The sequence below is a fragment of the Oryctolagus cuniculus genome, chromosome 15 (genome assembly GCF_051225735.1).
Source record: "Oryctolagus cuniculus isolate XC-2025 breed Fujian yellow rabbit chromosome 15, ASM5122573v1, whole genome shotgun sequence".
In the NCBI taxonomy this organism is placed as follows: domain Eukaryota; kingdom Metazoa; phylum Chordata; class Mammalia; order Lagomorpha; family Leporidae; genus Oryctolagus; species Oryctolagus cuniculus.
The window spans coordinates 25,652,153-25,676,924 of NC_142881.1; the positions used below are offsets into that span (position 1 = coordinate 25,652,153).

Sequence of the window (24,772 nt, forward strand, 5' to 3'; positions counted from 1 at the left end):
CTTGTGTAGCTCCCTCTGATGTAAAGCACAGTGGGAACACATGGGAGACATGCCTCCTCTAGTCTGAGGGTGGAGCGGGAAAGCTTCCTGGGAAGGGGAGGTCATGCGAGGCCTGCCACAACCACGTTCCACAACCTGGGTGTCTTACACAGCAGAAATGTACTGTCTCATGTGCTGGAGACTAGAACTCTGAAACCAAGGTATCAGCAGGGTTGTTTGCCTCTGAGGGTGGTGAGAGACACTCAGTCCCAAGCCTCTTGCCAGCTTCTGTGGACTTACTGGCTGGCTGTGGTGGTTCTTGGTGTGTAGAATCATCACCCAGTTCTCCGCCTTCATCGTAACATGGTATCCTCCCTGTGTGTGCATCTGTTCCAAATGTCCCGCCCCTTTTAAAAAAAGATTATTTGTTAATTTATTTATTTGAAAGGCGGAGAGAGAAATCTTCCATCTGCTAGTTCACTCCACAAAACTCTACATCAGCCAACCAAAGCCATGAGCCAAGAGCTTCATCCAGGTCTCCTACATGAGTGACAGGCACCCAAGTGCTTGGGTCATTATTTGCTGCCTCCCAGGTGCATTAACAGAGGAAGTTGAATCAGAAGTAGAGCTAGGGGGCCAGCACCGTGGCACAATAGGTTAATCCTCTGCCTGTGGCGCTGGCATCCCATATGGGGGCTGGTTCTAGTCCCGGCTGCTCCTCTTCCAGTCCAGCTCTCTGCTGTGGCCTGGGAGAGCAGTAGAAGATGGCCCAAGTCCTTGGGCCCCTGCACCCACATGAGAGATCTGGAAGAAGCACTTGGCTCCTGGCTTTGGATCGGCACAGCTCTGGCCATTGTGGCCATTTGGAATCTGAACCAGTGGATGGAAAACCTCTCTCTCTGTCTCTCCCTCTCACTGTCTGTAACTCTACCTCTCAAATAAATAAAATCTTAAAAAAAGAAGTAGAGCTGGAACCTGATCCCAGGCACTCTGATATGGGACACAGGCATCCCAAATGGCAACTTAACATGCTGCACCAGCACCCATCTCCAAATGTCCTCTTTTTATAAGGACACCAGTCACAGTGGATTGGGGCCCACCCTGATGATTTCATTTTAACTTGGTTACCTCTATAAAGACCCTGTTTACAAATAAGGTCTCATTCTGAGGGACTGGGGGTTAGGCTATCAACATATGAATTTGGGGGGAGCCACAGTTAATCTATGGCGATACCTAAATAAAAAGTGAGTAAAAATCAGCATTATGAAAAAGGAGAAGTGAGAAAATACAGTGGTCTTAACTAAGAGGTCATATTGATGGGAACAACAGATTAGCCATGAGAAAAGCAAGCCTGGATCAGAGCCTGAGGCCAGCTTACGGGCAGCCTTATAAACAGGCGATCATTTCATTTATCTTCCAAATCAGGATGCTCTGAAGAGTGAAAGGGCGATGCTCCTAGTAATTCATGCAGAGCAGTGGAGCTACAGTGGGCTTCTTCTCCTGGGTACATTGGGAAGGGTGTGCACCCTGCATATAAGCCATGCTAACAGGCATATCCTTTATCCTAAAGGCACGGGAAGCTGGAGAGGGATTTAAGCAGGGATGTGGCAATATCAATCCACAACTGAGACTCCTCTCAGCTCACTGTGGAAGGTGTATCAGAGGGAAGAGGGAAGAGGGAAGGACATCCATTTGGAGGCTGGGATAGGCCAGGTGGGAGACGGATGTGGCATGAACTGGGGATGAGGGAAGTGGAGATGTTTGGGAGGCAACAACATGGGCCCTGCTGACTGACTGAGTGTTAGATGTGGTGCTGAGGGCAGGGCATTGGTCAAGGGCTGCACCCAGAGTTGTGGCTTAGGCAACTCAGGGACATTCTGGTGCTATTCAGAAAGATATGGAGGACATGTGAGGAGAGAAGAGGGAGGAAGCAATATGGAAGACGAGCTGGGGGACAAATTGAATGGAGGGAGTCTCAGATCAGTACATGGAAATGTCTAGTTGGCAGTTACATATCGTGATTTAGGTGCAGTTACTGTCACAGAAACCCAGATCACCAGCAGAAGTTGCCTTGTCTCTCATGCAATTGCCTGGATGCGAGCAGCCTATGGTACAGTGTCTTCTCGGTGCCAGGGGCCAGTCCCACTGTCTTGCTGCCCTGCCAGTCCTTCTGTGCTGTCGTCAATGCTAGTCTCAAATGGAGATATCCCCATTTATTTTGGGGAGCCAGAGAAAGGACAAGAATGAAGGGTTGCGTGCAAACCTCCTTTAGTGCATATCTTGGAGGATGCACACACCACTGCCAATTTGATCCCTTTTCCAGGTTGGCCTCAACTATGTCTAGCTAATGAGATGCTGAGAATATGGTCCTGGGGTGAGGGACTGTGTGCCTGACTAAAAATCAAGGGTTCTGTCCATGAGAAAGAGAAATGGAGAACAGACTTCAGGAGACACAATATGCCTCTACCACAGATATCCAGGAGAGGAGCTCAGCAGAGAGTGTGCAAGAGAGAAATATTTGGGAGTTGTTAAATTGGTTAAATGCTAAAACTGAATAAGAACACTTAAAGAGAAACTTAGCAAAGAACCCAGAGGAACACCTATGGGAAGGACTAAATGAGGAGGAGGAACCCCCTTCACAGGCTTATAAGGAGTAGCCATGGAGGGAGGTGGGTAGGGTACAGATATGCCTCAGCCTGGGTTCTGCAGAAACAAGAGACTGAGGCAACAGCTCATGGGCCCATTCTTAGCAGGGAACCCCAGGGAAGGAGGCAGAGATAGAGCTGAACTGAGGGTGCATTTGCTTGCCATGTACATGAAGCAGGTGTGTAGTGAGGCACAGGTAGGGTGTGTCCACATGAAGTTAGTCAAAGTCCACACAGAGTTGGATGGGTGCAGAGTCTGCTAGGCACAAGAGGTAGTCAAGACATCAGATACATTTGAGACCAACAGGATAAGAAGTGTCCTGGGGGCCGGTGCTATGGTGTAGCAGGTAGAACTGCCACCTGCAGTGCCAGCATCCCATATGGGTGGCAGGCCAAGGCCCTGCTGCTCCACTTCCGATCCAGCTCTCTGCTATGGCCTGGGAAAGCAGTAGAAGATGGCCCAAGACCTTGAGCCCCTGCATCCACATGGGAGACCCGGAAGAAGCTCCTCGCTCCTGGCTTCAGATCAGCGCAGCTCCAGCTGTTGCAGCCATCTGGGGAGTGAACCAGTGGGTGGAAGACTCTCTAACTCTGCCTTTCAAATAAAATAAATCTTTTTAAAAAATAAAATAAGTATATAATTTATATAATAAGTATATAAATTTATATAATTGTAAAAAGTATATAATTTATATAAATATAAATAAGAGGTATCTGACAGAGATCCAAGAGTCATTCCGGAAGGTAGTAAGGTGAGCAGAGTCAGATTCTGCAGAAGTGGAGTTACGTAAGGACTGAGTTATGCCTTTTAGATTTAGGATGAAGCAGAGATCTGTGAATCTTGCACAGAGGTGTGTCCCTGGAGTAATGGTGATAGGAGGCTGGTATCCTGGGGATGAGGAGAGAGTGGGGATAAAGGACCAGAGGCAATGAATCTAGAATATGTCAGTGTAGGAGTTTGGCTTGATGGGAAGGGCAGGCGAGAGGGATGCAGAACGATGAGACTGAAGAGAGGCATTTTAACGATGGTGTGGATGTGTACTCTAGCTAGGATTGGCAGGAAGGAGTTGGGGGAGAGGGGGAGGCTGAGGGTGTAGAAGAAAAGGTCATAAGGATCCGATGATGTTCCTAAGAAGGCAAGGCCTGAAGGATCCGGAGCACAGATGGGGAGACTGGCCTGAGGTAGGAGGAGTGTGAGAATTTTAACCATGCAGACACGAACAAGTGTGCATGCTGGCAAAAATTGCGGAATTCTCAGCTGATAGCTTCTTTTTACTTCATGGAAATCAGGGTCACTTACTGAAATTGAAAGGGAGGTGAGAGGATTAGAAGCTTCTAGAGATGGAGAATATTAAAAAATGGATGCTTTAGAGCATGGGAGAGAAACAGCCAGAGGAACACAGCAGGGTCGGAGGTTAAATTGAGGGACCAATGTGGGCAGTAGCCACAAGTGTATGTTGTCTCTGATCTGCACAGTCCTGCTATCTTTGTTCTTTCGTCTCCAGCTGCCCAGCCTTTCAATTGTGGCCGAGGGTTCTGCCAGGCAGCGGGTGGAGAGAACCAAAGAGAGCAAGGAGAGAACCAAAGAGAGCAGCAAGAGAATGACTGACATGAGAGACTGGGCATTTGTGATGGGGATGGAAGGAAATGACAGCAGGAGGGAGCCAAAGGAGAAAGTGAGCTCAGTAAATATTAGTTCTATTTTCCTGATGGTGACCCTGAGTGAAGTGCTGGCTCCTCATTTGAGGGCAGAGTTCATGTTTATTTTTTTCCTTTCCTTTCATTTAGCAACAGACTTTGCCCATGGTTCGGGTTCAGGATATTCTCTCAAATGATTAAATAAAATAATCCACTTTAATATACTATCATTTTTATTTTAAAATTCAGTGAATTATCAGTTGGCATCTGAGTCTGGCATACCAAGATCCATGTGGAGTGCTCCTCTGTAGTATTTAGAGGTTTAGAGACTGCACTTGGTTTGTTGGTTGGTTGGTTGGTTTTAGCAAGTGTGATTATTTATCTCTCGTTCTAAGTTAGCTGAGTTAAATTCAGATTGAATAAGGATGATAAAATAGTCCTGATGTAGCACATAAGGGAATAATATTTTTTAATTTTTTTTAATTTTTTTAATTTTTTTTATTTTTTGACAGGCAGAGTGGACAGTGAGAGAGACAGAGAGAAAGGTCTTCCTTTGCCGTTGGTTCACCCTCCAATGGCCGCCGCGGCCGGCGCACTGCGCTGATCCGATGGCAGGAGCCAGGTGCTTCTCCTGGTCTCCCATGGGGTGCAGGGCCCAAGCACCTGGGCCATCCTCCACTGCACTCCCTGGCCACAGCAGAGAGCTGGCCTGGAAGAGGGGCAACCGGGACAGAATCCGGCGCCCCAACCGGGACTAGAACCCGGTGTGCCGGCACTGCTAGGCGGAGGATTAGTCTAGTGAGCCGCGGCGCCGGCCAGGGAATAATATTTTAAAAGTATGTAGTTACTTTGTTTCTTAGAAGGATACAGTATAATGATAAGCATAATTATTTATAAATTGTACACCTTTATGTCAGAAATTAAATTATATTATAAATTATTTCCCCATTGATGTATGATGTGTAATAATAACTGTTCTTAAGATATGCCATTCAAACTAATTTTTCACACAATGCTCTTTTCCTCTAAGGAACTGGGAATCGAATGTCATCTTGTGCAAGAAATCACAGCCTGGTGTAGATGTGAGCCAGATGTCTTTCAACCCCATGAACTGGCACCAGCTATGCTTATCAAGTCCAAGTACAGTGACCGTTTGGACCATTGAAAGAAGTAATCAGGAGCATTATTTCAAAGCAAAGTAGGAGATTTTGTTACTGCACAACAAAGTGGTAGTCTCCATTTGTATGTGTGTAATGAGAATGAGTCAATTTGATGAATATTTAAAAATTGAATTAATTAATTAATTTGAAAGGCACAGTGACAGGAAGAGAGAGATAGAGACAGAGACACAGAGAGATATCTCTTCCACCTACTGATTCGCTCTCCGTATGTCCACACCAGCCAGGTTAGACCAGGCTGAAGTTAGGAGCCAAGCACTCCATCTGAGTTTCCCACATTATGGCAGAGACTGAAGTACTTGGGCAGTCATCTACCTCCCAGCTGTATTAGCAGGGAGCTAGTCAGAAACAGAAGTGGAACTTGACCCCAGGCACTCTGATAAGGTATGTGGGTGTTCCAAGTGGTACCTTAACCTGCAACACTACAATACCCACAGCAGTATGATAAATGTAGTGGCTTTATACACATATACATGCACATATGTATGCTTGCTCATGCAGCTTATTGTAATTAATATCTTTCTACATATATAATTTCCTTAAAGTGATTGTTTAAATTTCAAAGGGATTCTGAATGACTTGATTGCCCAGTGAGTTTTTAAAGATATAGCAGATCCTTTGAGAACTTTTTTTTAATATGGTTTAATTTTCTGAATTTTGATTTATTCTTAAGTATTTCAAAATATGACTAATTGTATGCAAATGACAGTTAGGACTTCTGGCTCCTATAACTTTGATGCCCTTCTGCTATCCCAAAAGTATGAAATAGTGAAATATAAAATGTAGATTACAGTGCAAATTCAGCACATTATTCCCACACAAAGGAGTAGGTGTGTAGAGTGGAGTCATGGGAGTTGCCTGATTAAATATTACTGGGTTGATAAGTTCAATATGGCAGCATAGGGAGAGCGCTTACTCTAGTCTAGGGAAGGATAGTTAAAAAAATCAGAAAGAGTCCAATCTCAGGTAAGGGTTAGGAATAAAAAGGCAGAGGAAGCTCCATGCAAATTGAGGAGACACTGTGGACCTACCTGAAGGGTGTGGACACGCACAGCTCAGGACCCCAGCAGCTAAGAGCCCTCAGCACCAGGAGACCAGAGTGCAGCAGCTCAAGCCACTGGTGATAAAGCTGTGGGAAGAGCCTGTGGTAGGCCCAGCTTGGAGCCCTGGGTCGGGGAGACAGTGTACCTGCCAACCTAGAGAGAAAAAAAGGGGGCACATTTCTCTCTGACCACCCAGCACTGGCATCCTGTAACTAGCCAAGAGAGGGCAGGTGCCATTTTGGAAAAACGTACCAGCTGCACCAGCTCATGTCTGAGTGCCCAGCAACCAACCAAGAAGAGAAGCCTGAGTCTGGCTGGGAGAATTGATAGGAGTCTGTGGGAGCATTGTGTGCCAAGACTGTGAAAACACTGTGGCTGCATGGAAGGGTGCAGAGTGTGACTGGGACTTTGACCAGTCACTGTGGATGGCTCCACATACTCGGGGCTCCCTGATTCTCTGGTGAAGTTCATTGCAGCAGGATCCAAGTTCACACTGAGGACTGCACAGATCCTTTGTGTGGTTCTTGTGGCAGCGTGGATGAAAATCGTACCCTGGGGCTAGTGTCCAGGCATTGGTCTCCTTTGAGGAGAGAAGGTGAGAGTGAAAATATGCCAACAGAGGAGAACAAACCTCCCCTCTGATACAAAAAAAGGAGAGGAGATTCACCATGCCAACTTCGGTGTCATCTTGGATACTCCCTTCACACTGGAGCACTGAGCAGAGTTCCCTGACCATACCCAGCAAACACCTCTGGGTATTCACTGAAAGAGCAGGCACTCCACTAAGCCACAGAGGAATCATTCAAAGATAAAAGCCATCATGATGGGGGACCACCACAAATGCCTTATAATAAACAGCTATTCAAGAAACAAGAGTAAGGAAGATAATGTGATGCACACAAAAGAACACAACACTTCAGTACTAAAATGTGAAGATGAAGAGATTGAGGAAATGCCAGAAATGGAATAAAAAAATTGATTGTAGGATTACTTAGAAGTAATCAGAAGCAAATTCATGAACTAAAGAAATCTATACATGATGTTAATGAAAATTCTTCCTACAAAAATGAGATTTTAAAGAGAAATCAAAATGCAATACTGGAAATGAATAATTCAATAGAACAAATAAAATACAGTGGAAAGCCCTAAGAATAAATTCTGTGAGTCAGAAGAAAAAATATCTGAGTTAAAAGACAAATCTCTGGAAATTTTACAGTCAGATCAAAAAAAAAAAAAAAAGAAGAAGAAGAAGAAATTAGAAAACTAAAAGCAATGTCAGAGATTTATGGGATTCTATCAAATAACACAACATAGGGTATTGGGAGTCCCTGAAGGTGTGGAAAGAGAGAATGGAGTAGAAGGCTTTTTTAAGTGAAATTACAGAAAATTTCCCTAATTTGGAGAAAGAAAGGGATGTCCAAGTGCAGGAAGCACATACAACTCCTAGTAGAAATGCCCAGAAAAGATCTTCACCACAACACATTGTAGTCAAATTCCGCAGTAAAACATAAAAGATTCTAAAATGTGCATGAGAGAAATTCCAGATTACTTTCAGAGGATCTCCAGTTAGACTCACAGCTGGCTTCTCATCAGAAGCCATAAATGCTAAGAGAGAATGGCAAGATATAGTACAAGTCTTAAGACAAAAAAAAAAAATGTCAAACTGGAATGCTGTACCCTGCACAGCTCTCATTTATGAATGAAGGTGAAATAAAAGACCTTCCATAACAAAAAGAAATTGAAAGAATTTGTTACCACTCATCCTGCCTTACAAAAGATGCTTGAGAATATGCTACACACAGAAACACAGAAACATGGTCATCACTATAAAAGAAAGTGAAGGCAGAAAATTTCCCAGTAAAAGTACAAAGGAAATCTAAAGTAAAAAAAGGAACATTTATGGGAAAATGGCAGAGCCAAGTCATTGCTTATCAATAGTCACCTTAAACGCAAATAATCTCAACTCTCCAATTAAAAGATACAGACTGGTTGAATGAATTAAAAAACAAAACCCGTCTATTTTCTGCCTTCCAGAAACACATCTCACCAACACAGTTACATGGAGACTAAAAGTGAAAGGATGGAAAAAGATATTCTCTGCCAGCAGAAACCAAAAAAGAGCTGATGTCGCCAACCTAATATCAGACAAAATAGACTTTAACACAAAAACTGTTCAGAGAGACACAGAAGGGCACTATGTAATGATTAAAGGATCAATTTAACAAGAAGATGTGACTATTGTAAAAGTACATGCACTTAATTACAGGTCACTGGGCTATTTAAAAGAAATGTTAATCTATCTAAAGGGAGACATAGACTCCAATACAATAGTAATGGGGGACTACAGTACTCCACTTTCAGCAATTGAAAAACCATCAGAAAATCAGCAAGGAAACAAAAGAGTTCATCTGCACTACAGACCAAATGGCCCTAACAGATATCTACAGAACTTTTCACCCTGCAGATGCAGAATATACATTCTTCTCATCAGTGCTTGGAGCATTTTCTAGGATAGACCACATGCTAGGCCATAAAACAAGTTTCAGCAAATTCAAAAAAATCAAAATCATACCATGCATCTTTTCTGATCACAATGGAATGAAGCTGGAAATCAACAACTCAAGAATCTCTGAAACATATGTAAACATGTGGAGATTGAACAATATGCTCCTGAATGAATGAACAGTGGGTCATTGAAGAAATCAAAAGAGAAATCAAAATATTTCTGGAAACAAATGAAGACAACAATATAAAATATCAAAACTTATGGGATACAGCAAAAGCAGTGTTAAGAAGAATTTTATAGCAATTGGTGCCTACATCAAGAAACTGGAAAGACACCAAGTAAATGAGCTATCAGTGCATCTCAAGGACCTAGAAAAACAACAGCAAACCAAACCAAAAACTCCGTAGGAAAAAAGAAATAATTAAAATTAAAGAAGAAATCAACAAAATTGAAACAAAAAAAATTACAAAAGATCAGGGAACCAAAAGCTTGTTGTTGTTGTTTTTTTAAATAAAATTGACACACCATTGGCCCAACTAACCAATTTAAGAGAGAGAAGACCCAAATAAATAAAATTAGAGGTGAAAAGGGAAATGTAACAACAGACAGCCCAGAAATAAAAAGAATCATCAGAAATTACTACAAAGAGCTGTGTTCCAGAAAAAAGGGAAACCTAGAAAAAATGGATAGATTCCCAAACACATACAACCTACCTTAATTGAGCCCTGAGAACACAGAAAATCTAAACAGACCAATAGCCAAGATGGAAATTGAATCAATAATAAAGACCCTCCCAGCAAAGAAAAGCCCAGGACCAGATAGCTCCATTGCTGAATTCTACAAGACATTTAAAGAAAAACTAACTACAATTCTTCTCAAGCTATTCAAAACAATTGAAATAAAAGGAATTCTCCTAAACTCATTCTGTGAAATCAACATTACCTTAATTCCTAAACCTGAAAAAGATACAACAGAGAAAGAGAACTACAGAACAATTTCCCTGATGAACACAGAAACAAAAATCCTCAACAGGGGCCAGTGCTGTGGTGCAGTGGGTTAAACCCTGGCCTGAAGCGCCAGCATCCCATATGGGCACTCGTTCTACTCCAGCTGCTCCTCTTCCCATCCAGCTGTCTGCTATGGCCTGGGATAGCAGTAGAGGATGGCCCAAGTCCTTGGGCCCATGCACCCACGTGGGAGACCAGGAAGAAACTCCTGGCTCCTGGCTTCAGTTTGGCGCAGCTCTGGCCGTTGTGGCCATCTGGAGAGTGAACCAGTGGGTGGAAAACCTCTCTCTCTGTCTCTACCTCTCTCTGTAACTCTGTCTTTCAGAAAAATAAAATAAATCTTTAAAAAAAATCCTGAGCAAAATACTAGCTCATTGAATCCAACAATACATCAGAAACATCATTCACCCAGACCAAGTGGGCTTTTTTTTTTTTTTTTTTTTTTTTTTTTTTTTTTTGACAGGCAGAGTGGACAGTGAGAGAGAGAGACAGAGAGAAAGGTCTTCCTTTTGCCGTTGGTTCACCCTCCAATGGCCGCCGCGGCCGGCGCGCTGCGGCCGGCGCACCGCGCTGATCCGATGGCAGGAGCCAGGAGCCAGGTGCTTATCCTGGTCTCCCATGGGGTGCAGGGCCCAAGCACCTGGGCCATCCTCCACTGCACTCCCTGGCCACAGCAGAGGGCTGGCCTGGAAGAGGGGCAACCGGGACAGAATCCGGCGCCCCGACCGGGACTAGAACCCGGTGTGCCGGCGCCGCTAGGCGGAGGATTAGCCTAGTGAGCTGCGGCGCCGGCCCAGACCAAGTGGGCTTTATCCCCGGTATGCATGGATGGTTCAGCATTCTCAAATCAATCAATGTGATGCACCAAATTAATAAACTGAAGAACAAAACCACATTATTATCTCAATAGATGCAGAGAAAGCATTTGATAAAATACAACATCTTTTCATGATGGAAACTTTAAGAAAATTGGGTACAGAAAAAACATTCCTCAACAGAAGGCAATTTATGACAAACCATGGCCAGCATCCTGTCGAATGGGGAAAAGTTGGAAGCATTCCCACTGAGATCTGGAACCACACAGGGATGCCTACTCTTGCCATTGCTATTCAATATAGTCCTGGAAGTTTTAGCCAGAGCCATTGGCAAGAAAAAGAAATTAAAGGGATACAAATTGGGAAGGAGGAAGTCAAACTATCCCTATTTTCAGATGGCATGATTCTATACATACAAAAGACTTCACTAAGAGACAATTGGAACTCATAGAAGAGTTTGGTAAAGTGGCAGGATATAAAATCAACATACAAAAACAATAGCCTTTTTATATATAGACAGTGCCACTTCTAAGATCAATCCAATCCACAATAGCTACAAAAAATCAAATACCTTTGAATAAATTTAACTAAGGATGTCAAAGATATCTATGATGTGAATTACACAACATTAAAGGAAGAAAAAGAAGAAAACACAAAAAATGGAAAAATCTTCCATGTTCATGGATTAAAAAAATGAATATCTGGCTGGCGCCACAGCTCAATAGACTAATCCTCTGCCTGCGGCACCAGCACACTGGGTTCTAGTCCAGGTCGGGGCACCGGATTCTGTCCCGGTTGCTCCTTTTCCAGTCCAGCTCTCTGCTGTGGCCTGGGAGTGCAGTGGAGGATGGCCCAAGTGCTTGGGCCCTGCACCCACATGGGAGACCAGGAGAAGCACCTGGCCCCTGCCATCGGATCAGTGTGGTGCACCAGCCACAGCACGCTGGCTGCAGCGGCCATTGGAGGGTGAACCAACGGCAAAGGAAGACCTTTCTCTCTGTCTCTCTCTCTCACTGTCCACTCTGCCTGTCAAAAAAAAAAAAAAAAAACACTCAGCAATGTGAAGACGCAACTGACAGATTGGGAGAAATTATTTTCAAACTATGCAACTGATAAAGGATTAATAACCAGAATATATAAAGAGATAAAGAAACTCAACAGCAACAAAACATACAACCCAGTCAAGAAATGGACAAATGACTTAAAGAGGTATTTCTCAAAAGAAGAAATCCAAATGACCAACAAACACATGAAAAAATGCTCAGGATCACTAGCATCAGGGAAATGCAAATCAAAACCACAATGAGGTTTTACCTTGCCACCATTAGAATGGCTTTCATACAGAAATCCACAAACAACAAATGCTGGCAAGGATATGGGGGAAGAGGTACCCTAATCCACTGTTGGTGGGAATGTAAACTGGTACAGCCACTGTGGAAGACAGTATGGAGATACCTTAGAAGTCTGAATATAGACCTACCATATGATCCAGCCATCCCAGTCCTGGGAATTTACCAAAGGGAAATGAAATCAGCATAAGAAAGAGTTATCTGTACCCCCATGTTTATTGCAGCTCAATTCACAATAATTCAGATATGGAATCAGCCCAAATGACCACCAACTGAAGACTGGATAAAGAAATTATGAGATATGTACACCATGGAATACTACACAGTGGTAAAAAAAGAAAAGAAATCCTGTCATTTGCAACAAAATGGATGAAACTGGACATCATCACACTTAGTGAAATAAGCCTGTCCAAAAGGGCAAAAAACGTATTTTCTTTCTGATCTGTGATAATTAATACAGCACCTAAAAGGTAATATCTAGAAGTGAAATTAACACTTCGAGATGCAGTGACTTTGAACAGCCCTTATCTTGACTGTTGAGGAAGTTTTTTTTTTCATATAATTTGTGAACTCTTAGTATAGAGTTAATTGTATGTACATAAAGTTAACTGAAAATAGATCTTAGTAAAAAATAAGAATGGGAATAGGAGAGGGAGGACGAGGGGTGGGGTGTGGGTGGGAAGAATCACTATATATATATATATATATATATTACTAAAGTTGTTTTTATGGAAAAAATAGTTATACATTAAAAACATTATTGGGTCATAGAGAACTTCTACAACATGCCCTGGTAATAGTTGATGATAATGGGTGCCTTTGTTGAGAGAGTTCATGGGTCTAAGTGCCACTGAATTGACCATTTTCAGCATATTCTGATTCTGTGAAGTCAAAGACCAAGAGATGTTGCATACACATGCTTTTGAAACTGTAATTTTTGAAAAAAAAAAAAAACCTTAAGATAAATGTGAATTTGGTAAATAAAGCTTTCAAAATAGAGAACCCTGAAAGAGACACTTCTTTCTGCTCAGTACTCTTTGTGTCTCAATTTTGTTTTCACAAGCACCCATTGAATACCCAGTAATTCTCTAGTCTGACATGACAGCGCTCTTCCTTTAAACCAAGGGGATCATGTCTTTATCAGATCCTTGCCAAGGCAGGCATGTAATATATCACACCCCCTTTTCCCTTGATTTCCCTTGAATATTGTATTCTAGTTCTGAATGTTGAATTGTGATTTTTCTATAAGCAAAAGAAGTGGGAGACAAAATAAGTGGATTCATTTTCATTCATAAAGCAAGCAGAATTCAAAAACCCATAAGCCTTACATTTGAAGAGCAGGTACAGGTTTTATGTGTTTTTGTTTTCAAAGTTATTTGTCATTCATAAGACATAACCAAGGGAATTCTGGATTTAAAACTCAAGACCGGCCGGCGCCACGGCTCACTAGGCTAATCCTCCTTGCGGTGCCGGCACAACGAGTTCTAGTCCCAGTCAGGGCGCCGGATTCTGTCCCGGTTGCCCCTTTTCCAGGCCAGCTCTCTGCTGTGGCCCGGGAGTGCAGCGGAAGATGGCCCAAGTGCTTGGGCCCTGCACCCCATGGGAGACCAGGATAAGTACCTGGCTCCTGCCATCGGATCAGCGCAGTGCGCCAGCCGCGGCGGCCATTGGAGGGTGAACCAATGGCAAAGGAAGACCTTTCTCTCTGTCTCTCACTGTCCACTCTGCCTGTCAAAAAAAAAATAAATAAAATAAAAAAAACTCAAGACCATGAATTCTCCAGATTCCTCTTTATTATCTATGTTATGGATTGAAAGTACATATATGAAAAATATAAAAATGAATACTTAGTATCAGAGGTTGCAAAGGTAGCTGAAAATAGCACACATATATGTTTTCAGCCTACAACATGTTTTATTTGAACTAGCTACCAACTTTTAAAATTTGAAAAATTTCTCATATATATTTAGATAATAGTGTTCTCTTGAAATTTTGGAACTGAAATTCTCAAGTCAACAGCCCTTTGGGCTGGGACTGAGTGGCACCTGCCACATTTATGAGGGGGTAAACACCTTTCCATTTGCCAGGGTCCCCAACAACCACACATCACCTGCCTGGCCCCCATCAGCATTCAAATGTATGATTCTTGCTTTGGATGCTAACTTTGAAAACTTCTGATGATCCCTGTTACTCAGTTTATGACTTCGCATAACTTGTCTTTTTATGGCATATTATATATTTTAAAATTGACCACTTCGCCTTTATCTTCAGTTCTGTGTTTAGAAGTTATATGTCCTCCCCACCTCACTCACCACCAATGCACAGTGGTTGCATCAGGGATGTTTCTGTCAATCTGATTTTTCTGTTGTCTCTTTTTACCCCTGACAGGTCAGTAAAACTACCTCTAGAAGATGGTTCGTTTTTTGATGAAACAAGTGTAATTTTCCCCACCTCAATGCCCAAGGATCCCATCTATGGACCGGTGCTGCCCCTGTCGGCCCTTGCTGGGCTAGTCAATGAAGAGGCGGAAACTTTCAGGGTAACGACCTGGTACCTCTTGCTGTTGGCCTGCCAGCTGAGGTCTAGGATAAGTGTTCTCATTTGATTGTCACAACCATCCCATGAGCCGTGCAGGAGAGAGGATACCATCCTGGGCTGTATTACAGATTAGTCATAGGAACTGCAAGGGCCAGAGACTGGCATTCTGGCTCTGGATGACTGGGGAAAGGGTGGCACCACTACTAACAGAAATGGAGCCCAGCTATGATTTCAGTTCTGGACACACTGAATTTGAGGAGCTGGGAAGGTATCCAGGCAGAGATGCTGGGTGGAAGCTGGCAAAGCAGACCTCGTGTGAGGGAGGAGAGAGCTAGAGACAGGTGTCGGCAGCATTCTCACAGAGCACAGTGGGAGAGCAAGAGGGTGTGATGCACGAGGGATGGGAGGGTGCAAAGAAGAGAAGGGGCCAGGGAGGAAGCTGACAGCCAAAAGGCAGGAGGAGAAGGAAGAGTCTGAGGAGACAAAACACTGGAAGCAGGAGAAAATCTAGGGGAGAGGCACAAGATCAGAGCAAACGGTGGAAGAAAGTTTCCAAAAGGGAGGGTTTGCCATTCGTTCACCCAATAGATACTTACCAAGGTCCTTCAGTATAGTAGGCACCACTTTAGGCAGTGGGGAATCAGGTGATGACCAGCCAGGCACAATCTCCTTAGAGTTTGTGTTCTTGTTAGGGAGCTCGAACAACAACAAAAGTAGAGAGATGCATTATATCTTTGCAAAATACTATGGTTATTTTACCAGAACAAGTAGGGGCAGCAGGGAGAGGACTAACATGCGTAACATTTGCTAGTCCAGGAAGGCTCTGAAGCTGAGACTTGAAGGACCAGGAGGCATGACCAGGAGGGAAAGAGTGTTTTGGGTGGGGGCAACTGCATGAGCAAAGGCTCTGGAGGGAGAAGAGAACTCAGTACATTTGAGAACTGAGAAAGAACTGCATAGCTGGACCTTGATAAATGAGGGGGACATTGAAGAGAGAGGCAGGGAACTTAGAGTAGCATTTGCAAGGCCTCTGGGATAACAGGAGCATGAGTCTTCTGAGCCTCTGGAACCTGTGTTATGCTAACAACTGTTGAACTTTAGAGGAGAATAAAGGAGGTGGATATCCCCCAAATGGTTTTGACCATTGCAGAGAATTAAGCCGTGAATATTAAAAACAACTCAATGTGAGGCTTCTTTTGTTTGTTAAGAAAAATCTCTGTGAAGGGACAGGTGATTAGCCTAGCCCTTGAGATGCTGTTTGGGATGCCTGCATCCCGTATCAGGTACCTGGGTTTGAGTCCCAGCTCTGCTCCCTGTTCCACCTTCCTGCTAATACAGACCAGAGGAAGCAGCAGCGTCACCCCACTAGACCTGGATTGTGCTCCTAGTGCCTGATTTCAGCCTGGTGGAGCCCTAAATGTTGTAGGCATGTGGAGAGTATACCAGTGATTGGGAGGTCTCTGTTTTCTGTCTACCTTTCAGATAAAATAAATAAGATTTAAAAAAATAGGTGGCAAGTAAGGGAAAAAGGTAGTATGTCCTTGGTGTTTCTTCTAGTGAATGGCAGAGTTGCTTTTTTAAATTATGAAAAAGGACTAATTCCTTTTATAACACAGTGTCTCAGCCTTGGAAATACAGACACACACAGCCACAGTAGGACAGCAAAAAATAAAAACAAATGGGTCAGCCATCACGATTTGCAACCTGAAAGACTTTTTCTATCTTCAGTGTTTGTTGCCTAGAGTCCCCAAACATCAACTACCTCAATTTTTTTATCCTGTTGTGAATTTCTTCAGGAGCCCTCATCTTCCATATTTTGTACCAATATGATGAATCTTAACATAAAACATGTAAAAATTCAGGCCCTTGTCCTTGTTATTTGGAAAATGCAATGAAATGCCTCCTTTAAAGGCTGAAGTGTATGGGCCACTGCTGTGGTGTAGTAGGTTAAGCCTCCACCTGTGGCACTGCCATCCCATATGGGTACTGGTTTGAGTCCTGGCTGTTCTGCTTCTGATCCAGTTCCCTGCCATTGGCCTGGGGTAGCAGTGAAAAAAAAGATACATGAAACTTGTATACCTTAAGTAAAATTTTTTAAAAAGACTGAAGTGCTCAAAATAGATCAACATCTTTATTTCCTTGAACTTTTGCACTCTGCCTTTTAACCTTTCTCTGAAAGTAGAAATATAATGTTACCATTTGACATCTCCAGATCATATAGAGAATATTAATATAGCCGTAGTCTTTGCAGTTAAGTTAGAAATTAATTTCCCCAGTAGTTTACTTTTCATTTTATAGCAAAATAAGTGAGGAAAATGGTTGGGACATTAATTAACATATGTATAACCAGTGAAAGCACAATGAAAAATAGATTTCAAACTTATTGATTCCATTCCTTCCTTGAAGCATTATTTTTAAAATTTTATTTATTTATTTATTTTGTTAAGTTTTTAAGAATTTTATTCAGTGAAAGAAGTGCGCAGACGAGGCCAGTGCCACGCCTCAATAGGCTAATCTTCCACCTTGCAGCGCTGGCACACCGGGTTCTAGTCCCGGTCGGGGCGCCAGATTCTGTCCCGGTTGCCCCTCTTCCAGGCCAGCTCTCTGCTGTGGCCAGGGAGTGCAGTGGAGGATGGCCCAGGTGCTTGGGCCCTGCACCCCATGGGAGACCAGGAGAAGCACCTGGCTCCTGCCTTCAGATCAGCGTGGTGCGCTGGCCGCAGTGCGCCGGCTGTGGCGGCCATTGGAGGGTGAACCAAAGGCAAAGGAAGACCTTTCTATCTCTCTCTCACTGTCCACTCTGCCTGTCAAAAAAAAAAAAAAAAAAAAAAAAAAAAAAAAGGAAAAGAAAAAAAAGAAATGCGCAGAAGAGTGAATGCTTTATTTAGGGAAGAAAGAAAAGTCTAGAGGCTAAGTTGTTTCCATACCAAGCAAAAAGCAGGCCAGGAGCAAGCCACGTGGAACTAGCGTGCAGGCAGGAAGGCAGAGAGTGGGTGCCAGAAGGCCACACACCGCGAAGGCACGGGGCAACAAAGGCAACAAGCACAGCAAGGGCAATAAGGCAGTTTTCTTTTTTTAATTTTTCTTTTATTTGAAAGGCATAGTTACAGAGAGAGAGAAGGACAGAGAGAGATTTTCCATCTGCTGGTTCACGCCCCTAATGTTTGCAACAGTCAGTGCTGAGACAGGCTGACACAGGAGCCAAGAGCTTCATCTGCTGTCGCTCCCCCTCTTCGTGGAGGAACGACACAGGACCCTGCGCTGTTCTTTTCGTCTGCTCGGCCCTCCCCGGGTTTGCTGCTGGTTCTTCCCGGGTTGGCTACCATCCCTTCCACCTCCGTGGAAGGGCAGTTCCCCCTGGCCGCATTCCCCACTTCCGCAGGGGAGCGGCACACCGCCGGCCGGCTCTCTGGGGGGCTGCACGGGTTCCCTTAGATGTTCCCCATAGATGTTCCCCATGCATGCCGTCTCTCTCCTCCTTTATAGTCCTTCTCCGCCAATCCCAACTCGGCTGCCCACACGCCGAGTACGCTGCTCTCCAATCAGGAGCAAGTCCTACAGTTAATTGGTTGAACTGGAGGCAGCTGTGCGGAAGCTGTTTACTTCTCTCCCAGCGCCATATTGTGGGAGAGCAGATGCATAGAATAAGTCCTAATTCGAGTAACTTAGTCTAGTCCGGATTGCTCCCCACAGATCCCCCTTTCTTTTTATTTTTTAGCGTTGATACGCGCCTGTCTTCGGTGTCCCGCGGCACACACTAGAGTTGCCACAGGCTCTTACAAGTCCTAGCCATCAGGCAAACCGAATCCGGGTCCTCTCTTCGCCATGTTGTGAGGAGGTTTTTAGGCGCTGATGCGTGCCTGTGTTCGGTGCCCTGCAGCGCATACTCTGCTCTGCTAGAACTGCCTGCAGGTGTTTACAAAACCTATCAGGCAAACCGAATCCAAGCCTTCTCATTGCCGTATTGTGGGGGAGACTTATTAGTGTTGGTTTGTGCCTATCTTCGGTGACCTGCAGCTCATACTCTGGTCGAGCTTTGCTGGCGCTTACCGCCTTAAATCAGGCAGACCGAATCCAAGCCTTCTAATTGGCATGTTGAGGGGAGGCCTTATTTTTCTCTATTTCTCTATCTCCGGGCATTTCTATTTCTCCCATTTTACTTCTGTCTGCCAACATTCCTATTTCTCTTTTACTTCTAAACTTCTGTTTCTCTTATCCCCGCAGCTTTCCGGCACCTCGCCCCGCCGGCGGGTTCCCGGCTCTGCGCCGCTTCAGCCCGCGCGCCTCTCTCATCTGCGCAGCTTCCCGGCTTTGCGCGCTCCGCGGTCTCCACGCTTAACCCTTTCGCGTCTGAACCACGGCCTACGCCAGCGTTCCCTATCTATTCACGCCCCGTGCTCTCTCTGCACGCGGCGGCTTCCGCGAGTAACACAGCGTAGCTTGCGTCTCCGCCACTAGGATTCAATCCAAGTTCCCCGGGCTAGCCTGGCGAATTCAACCCAGCGTACGTCTCCGCCCCACGGTTTGGCTTCCCGTCCTTTGCTCCCCGGGCTAATCAGACGGATCCCAACCTGGCTTGCGTCTCAGCTTCTGGTTTCAACTTTTCGCCCCCTATTCCCGGGCTAACTTGAGAACCCCAAAGTGGCTTTCGTTTCCGCCTCGGCCTGCCCCCCGCGGCTTCAATTTCCCTAACATTTTTCTCTACCCGGTATGTTTCCCTAAGTTTTCTTCCAACAATATTCCTCCCTCATTTCTCCTGGCCTCTCCCCACAGTCCGCATCCGAGTCTGTTTGTTCTAGCTTTCACTTTTCGCTTTCGACCTTAGAGATTTCTCCCAGCTTCCCCCCGTAGTCCGTATCCGAATCTATGCCTAGGCTTTCAATAGCTTCTTCCGGCACCTTTTTCGTCCGGCTTTTCCCTAGGCTGTTTGCTAGTTTCTCTCTCCGATATTTTCCCTAGTTCTTCCCGTTTCTTCCCTCCTAAGTTTCATATCCGTCCTAAGTTTCCTATCCGAGTCATTTCTTCCCTCCTAGGTTTCCTATCCGAGTCACGGCACCATTATGTCGCTCCCCCTCTTCATGGAGGAACGACACAGGACCCTGCGCTGTTCTTTTCGTCTGCTCGGCCCTCCCCGGGTTTGCTGCTGGTTCTTCCCGGGTTGGCTACCATCCCTTCCACCTCCGTGGAAGGGCAGTTCCCCCTGGCCGCATTCCCCACTTCCGCAGGGGAGCGGCACACCGCCGGCCGGCTCTCTGGGGGGCTGCACGGGTTCCCTTAGATGTTCCCCATAGATGTTCCCCATGCATGCCGTCTCTCTCCTCCTTTATAGTCCTTCTCCGCCAATCCCAACTCGGCTGCCCACACGCCGAGTACGCTGCTCTCCAATCAGGAGCAAGTCCTACAGTTAATTGGTTGAACTGGAGGCAGCTGTGCGGAAGCTGTTTACTTCTCTCCCAGCGCCATATTGTGGGAGAGCAGATGCATAGAATAAGTCCTAATTCGAGTAACTTAGTCTAGTCCGGATTGCTCCCCACAATCTGCGTCTCCCACATGGGTGCAGGGGCCCAAATACTTGGGCCATTTTCTACTGTACATGCTGCACATTGACAGAGCCAGATCAGAAGTGGAGCAGCCGGGACTTGAACTGGCACCCATAGAGGATGCTGGCATTGCAGGCAGTGTCTTTACCCACTACACCACAACACCAGCCCTAAATATCATTTCTTATGACCCAGGTACCAATGAAAAACTTCTCAGCCAATTTTTACTCTGTTTCCTTTCCCCAGAATGTAAACTCTGTGAGTACAGGGATTTTTGGGTTCTGTTTTCTTCACTGCTACCTCCTTGGGCTTAGAATATCACCTGGAATGTAGTGAGTGTCCAGTAACTGTTAGATGAATTAATAGCAGAGTGAAAGAGTGAAGTCAGCATGCAGCTCTTAAGAAATATAACAATTCTGTTAATTTGGCCAACTGCTTATTAAAAGTATTTTCTGTATCTCTAGGTATAAGGATACCTAATTAAAGCAAGGCTGTTATGTTAGAACAAGTGCAATTCTAAGTCGTGTAATATAACAAAAGCTCAGATAGTATTAAACGTTATATTCTCAAAACAGATACATAGTTGTCTCTTAACTTCTGTGGGGAATTCATTCCAGGACCACCTTCAGATGCCCAAAATTCCAGATGCTCAAATCCCTTAAATAAAATAACATTGTATTTCCACATAATCTATGCACATCCTCCAAATATATTTAATCATCTCTAGAATACTTATAATACCTAATACAATGTAAATGATATACAAATAGTTTGTATATTGTTAAGGGAATAATGATGAGAAAACAACTCTGCATGAGTACAGTACAGATAAAATTTTTAAATATATGATGTTTTCAATCCACAATTAGTTAAATCATGGATGCAGAACCCACAATACATAAAAGTACTTATAAAAATAAACTGGTATGTGTGGCTGGTTCACAAAGAGAGAAAGTGCTGTATTGTGATTTTTTTAAAAACTTTTATTTAATAAATATAAATTTCCAAAGTACAGCTTATAGATTACAGTGGCTTCCCCCCACCATAACCTCCCTCCCACCCACAACCCTCCCAGTTCTTGCTGCCTCTCCCATTCCATTCACATCAAGATTCATTTTCAATTCTCTTTATATACGGAAGATCAATTTAGTATATATTAAGTAAAGATTTCAACAGTTTACACCCACACAGAAACACAAAGTGTAAAGTACTGTTTGAGTACTAGTTATACCATTAATTTACATTGTATAACACATTAAGGACAGAGATCCTACATGGGGAGTAAGTGCACAGTGACTCCTGTTGTTGACTTAACAAATTGACACTCTTGTTTATGGCATCAGTAATCACCCTAGGCTCTTGTCATGAGTTGCCAAGGCTATGGAGGCTTTTGAGTTCAACAATTCCAATCGTATTTAGACAAGTTCATAGTCAAAGTGGAAGTTCTCTCCTCCCTTCAGAGAAAGGTACCTCTTTCTTTGATGGCCAATTCTTTCTGTTGGGATCACACTCGCAGAGATCTTTCATTTAGGTTTTTTTTTTCCCCAGAGTGTCTTGGCTTTCCATGCCTAATATATTCTCATAGGCCCGTCAGCCAGATCTGAAAGCCTTAAGGGCTGATTATGAGGCCACAGTGCTATTTAGGACATCTGCCATTCTATGAGTATGCTGTGTATCCCACTTCCCATGTTGGATCCTTCTCTCCTTTTTAATTCTTTCAGTTAGTATTAGCAGACACTAGTCTTGTTTATGTGATACCTTTGACTCTTAGTCCTATCATTATGATCAATTGTGAACTGAAACTGATCACTTTGACTAGTGAGATGGCATTGGTACATGCCACCTTGATTGAATTGGAATCCCCTGGCACGTTTCTAACTCTACCATTTGGGGCAAGTCCAACTGAGCATGTCCCAAACTGTACATCTCCTCCCTCTCTCCCTCTCTTATTCCCACTCTTATATTTAACAGGGATCACTTTTCGGTTAAGTTTCAACACTTAAGAATAACTGGGTATTGATTACAGAATTCAACCAATAGTATTAATTAGAACAAACAAAAAAATACTAAGAGGGATAACGTATTAAGTTGTTCATCGACAGGACAAGGGATGATCAAGTCACTGTTTCTCATAGTGTTCATTTCACTTCAACAGGTTTCCTTTTTGGTATTCAGTTAGTTGTCGCCGATCAGGGATAACATATGGTATTTGTCCCTTTGGACTGGCTTATTTCACTCAGCATGATGTGTTCCAGATTCCTCCATCTTGTTGCAAATGACCGGATTTCATTGTTTTTTACTGCTGTATAGTATTCTATAGAGTACATGTCCCATAATTTCTTTATCCAGTCTACTGTTGATGGGCATCTGGGTTGATTCCAGGTCTTAGCTATTGTGAATTGAGCTACAATAAACATTAAGGTGGAGACAGCTTTTTTGTTTGCCAATTTAATTTCCTTTGGGTAAATTCCAAGGAGTGGGATGGCTGGGTTGAATGGTAGGATTATATTCAGGTTTCTGAGGAATCTCCAGACAGACTTCCATAGTGGCTTTACCCGTTTGCATTCCCACCAACAATGGGTTAGTGTCCCTTTTTCCCCACATCCTCGCCAGCATCTGTTGTTGGTAGGTTTCTGAATGTAAGCCATTCTCACCGGGGTGAGGTGGAACCTCATTGTGGTTTTGATTTGCATTTCCCTGATTGCTAGTGACCCTGAACATTTTTTAATGTGCCTGTTGGCCATTTGGATTTCCTCTTTTGAAAAATGTCTATTGAGGTCCTTGGCCCATCTCTTAAGTGGGTTGTTTGTTTTGTTGTTGTGGAGTTTCTTGATCTCTTTGTAGATTCTGGTTATTAATCCTTTATCTGTTGCATAGTTTGCAGATATTTTTTCCCATTCTGTCTGTTGCCTCTTCACTCTCCTGACTGTTTCTTTTGCAGTACAGAAACTTCTCAATTTGATGCAATCCCAATAGTTAATTTTGGCTTTGACTGCCTTTGCCTCCAGGGTCTTTTCTAGGAAGTCTTTGCCAGTGCCAATATATTGCAGGGTTTCTCCTATGTTCTCTAATAATTTGATGGTGTCGGGTCATAGATTTAGGTCTTTAATCCATGTTGAGTGGATTTTTGTGTCAGGTGTAAGGTAGGGGTCTTGCTTCATGCTTCTGCATGTGGAAATCCAATTTTCCCAGCACCATTTATTGAATAGACTGTCCTTGCTCCAGGGATTGGTTTTAGATCCTTGATCAACTATAAGTTGGCTGTAGATGTTTGGATTGATTTCTGGTGTTTCTCTTCTGTTCCATTGGTCTATCCATCTGTTTCTGTACCATTACCATGCTGTTTTGATTACAACTGCCCTGTAGTATGTCCTGAAATCTGGTATTGTGATGCTTCTGGCTTTGTTTTTGTTGTACAAGATTGCTTTGTCTATTCGAGGGCTCCTGTGTCTCCATATGAATTTCAGCATCTAGATTTTTTAAAGATTAAAAAAGGTGTGTTGGGGGATATGAAACAAAGACCTAAATGGTCCATAACACCCATTCACTATCTGATCCTTTACAGAGAAAAAATGATTTTGTTCATTGGCCCATATTATTTTTTGTTCCCTAAGTCAAATATTTCTTTTAGGTACATATCATAGAATTTGTGCGTTTTTCTTCCCATGGAATCAAAGTCATTTAGGATGCCTTGTGTACCACATTAGAATAGCCGCCAGAATCAAGCAGAGTCTGCATCTCACTTGCCTGGAACGTCAGGCCCACCTCTGCAGTACCAAGCAGAGCCAGGGAGAGGACTGCTGTGAAAGTGTGTCTCCAGCTGAGCAATGACTTCCTCAAACTCAAGGCACACACACACACACACACACACACACACAAGTCCACTAAGGAGCAGTTTAGAAGTTGTTACTCAAAACTTCCATGATAATCTGTGATTATAGAATTTTGAAGGGTTTTGAAGGTGTTGGCAGGAAAACTGTTCTAAGTGAATTGAAATGGAAAGAGAGAAATGGAACAAGGAAAAAATTCAATTAGCTCACGGCAAATGCCAAGAGCAGTGAATTGAGGCTGTCTGTATACGTCAGCTTCTTTTTGGGGCAACTGCTCTGATGACATTTCTCTTGTCTCATAGTCATGCATGTTTTCTTAACATGAAACCTTTATTCTTTTCCTTCAGCCAAAAGACGATCTGTATCCTATGCTTCACCCAACTGTTCACTGCTGGACTCCCACAAGTGACCTATATGTTGGCTGTGAAGAGGGTCATCTTTTAATGATTAATGGAGACACCTTGAAGGTGACTGTGCTTAATAAGATGGAAGAGGAAGAGTCAATTGGTGAGCAACTGCTCTGCTTCATATTCAGAAGCATATCCATGGGTGTAGATTTTGCAAACACTTGAAGATGGACGTTTTGTGCTGTTTTCCCCTTTCTTGGAGACATCTTAGATTCTTCCTTGCTTAACCCTCTAGTTAGTTATTAAGTCCTGTGGATAGTTCTTAACAACTAGCTAATGTTTTCAAGTGTTACTATG

The 24,772-nt window shown here is 43.6% G+C and overlaps 1 protein-coding gene across 9 annotated transcripts in view; it reads left to right on the forward strand.

The window, feature by feature from the left end:
- Positions 1 to 24,772, forward strand: part of CFAP43 (cilia and flagella associated protein 43) — a 128,501-nt gene that overhangs the window by 25,027 nt on the left and 78,702 nt on the right. For all 9 annotated transcript variants that reach the window (XM_089314343.1, XM_089314347.1, XM_070057270.2 and 6 more), the window contains 3 exons: positions 5,293 to 5,460; positions 14,549 to 14,699; positions 24,416 to 24,575. In XM_089314343.1, the coding sequence (XP_089170469.1) occupies positions 5,293 to 5,460; positions 14,549 to 14,699; positions 24,416 to 24,575 (479 nt within the window). The remainder of the gene's footprint in view (positions 1 to 5,292; positions 5,461 to 14,548; positions 14,700 to 24,415; positions 24,576 to 24,772) is intronic.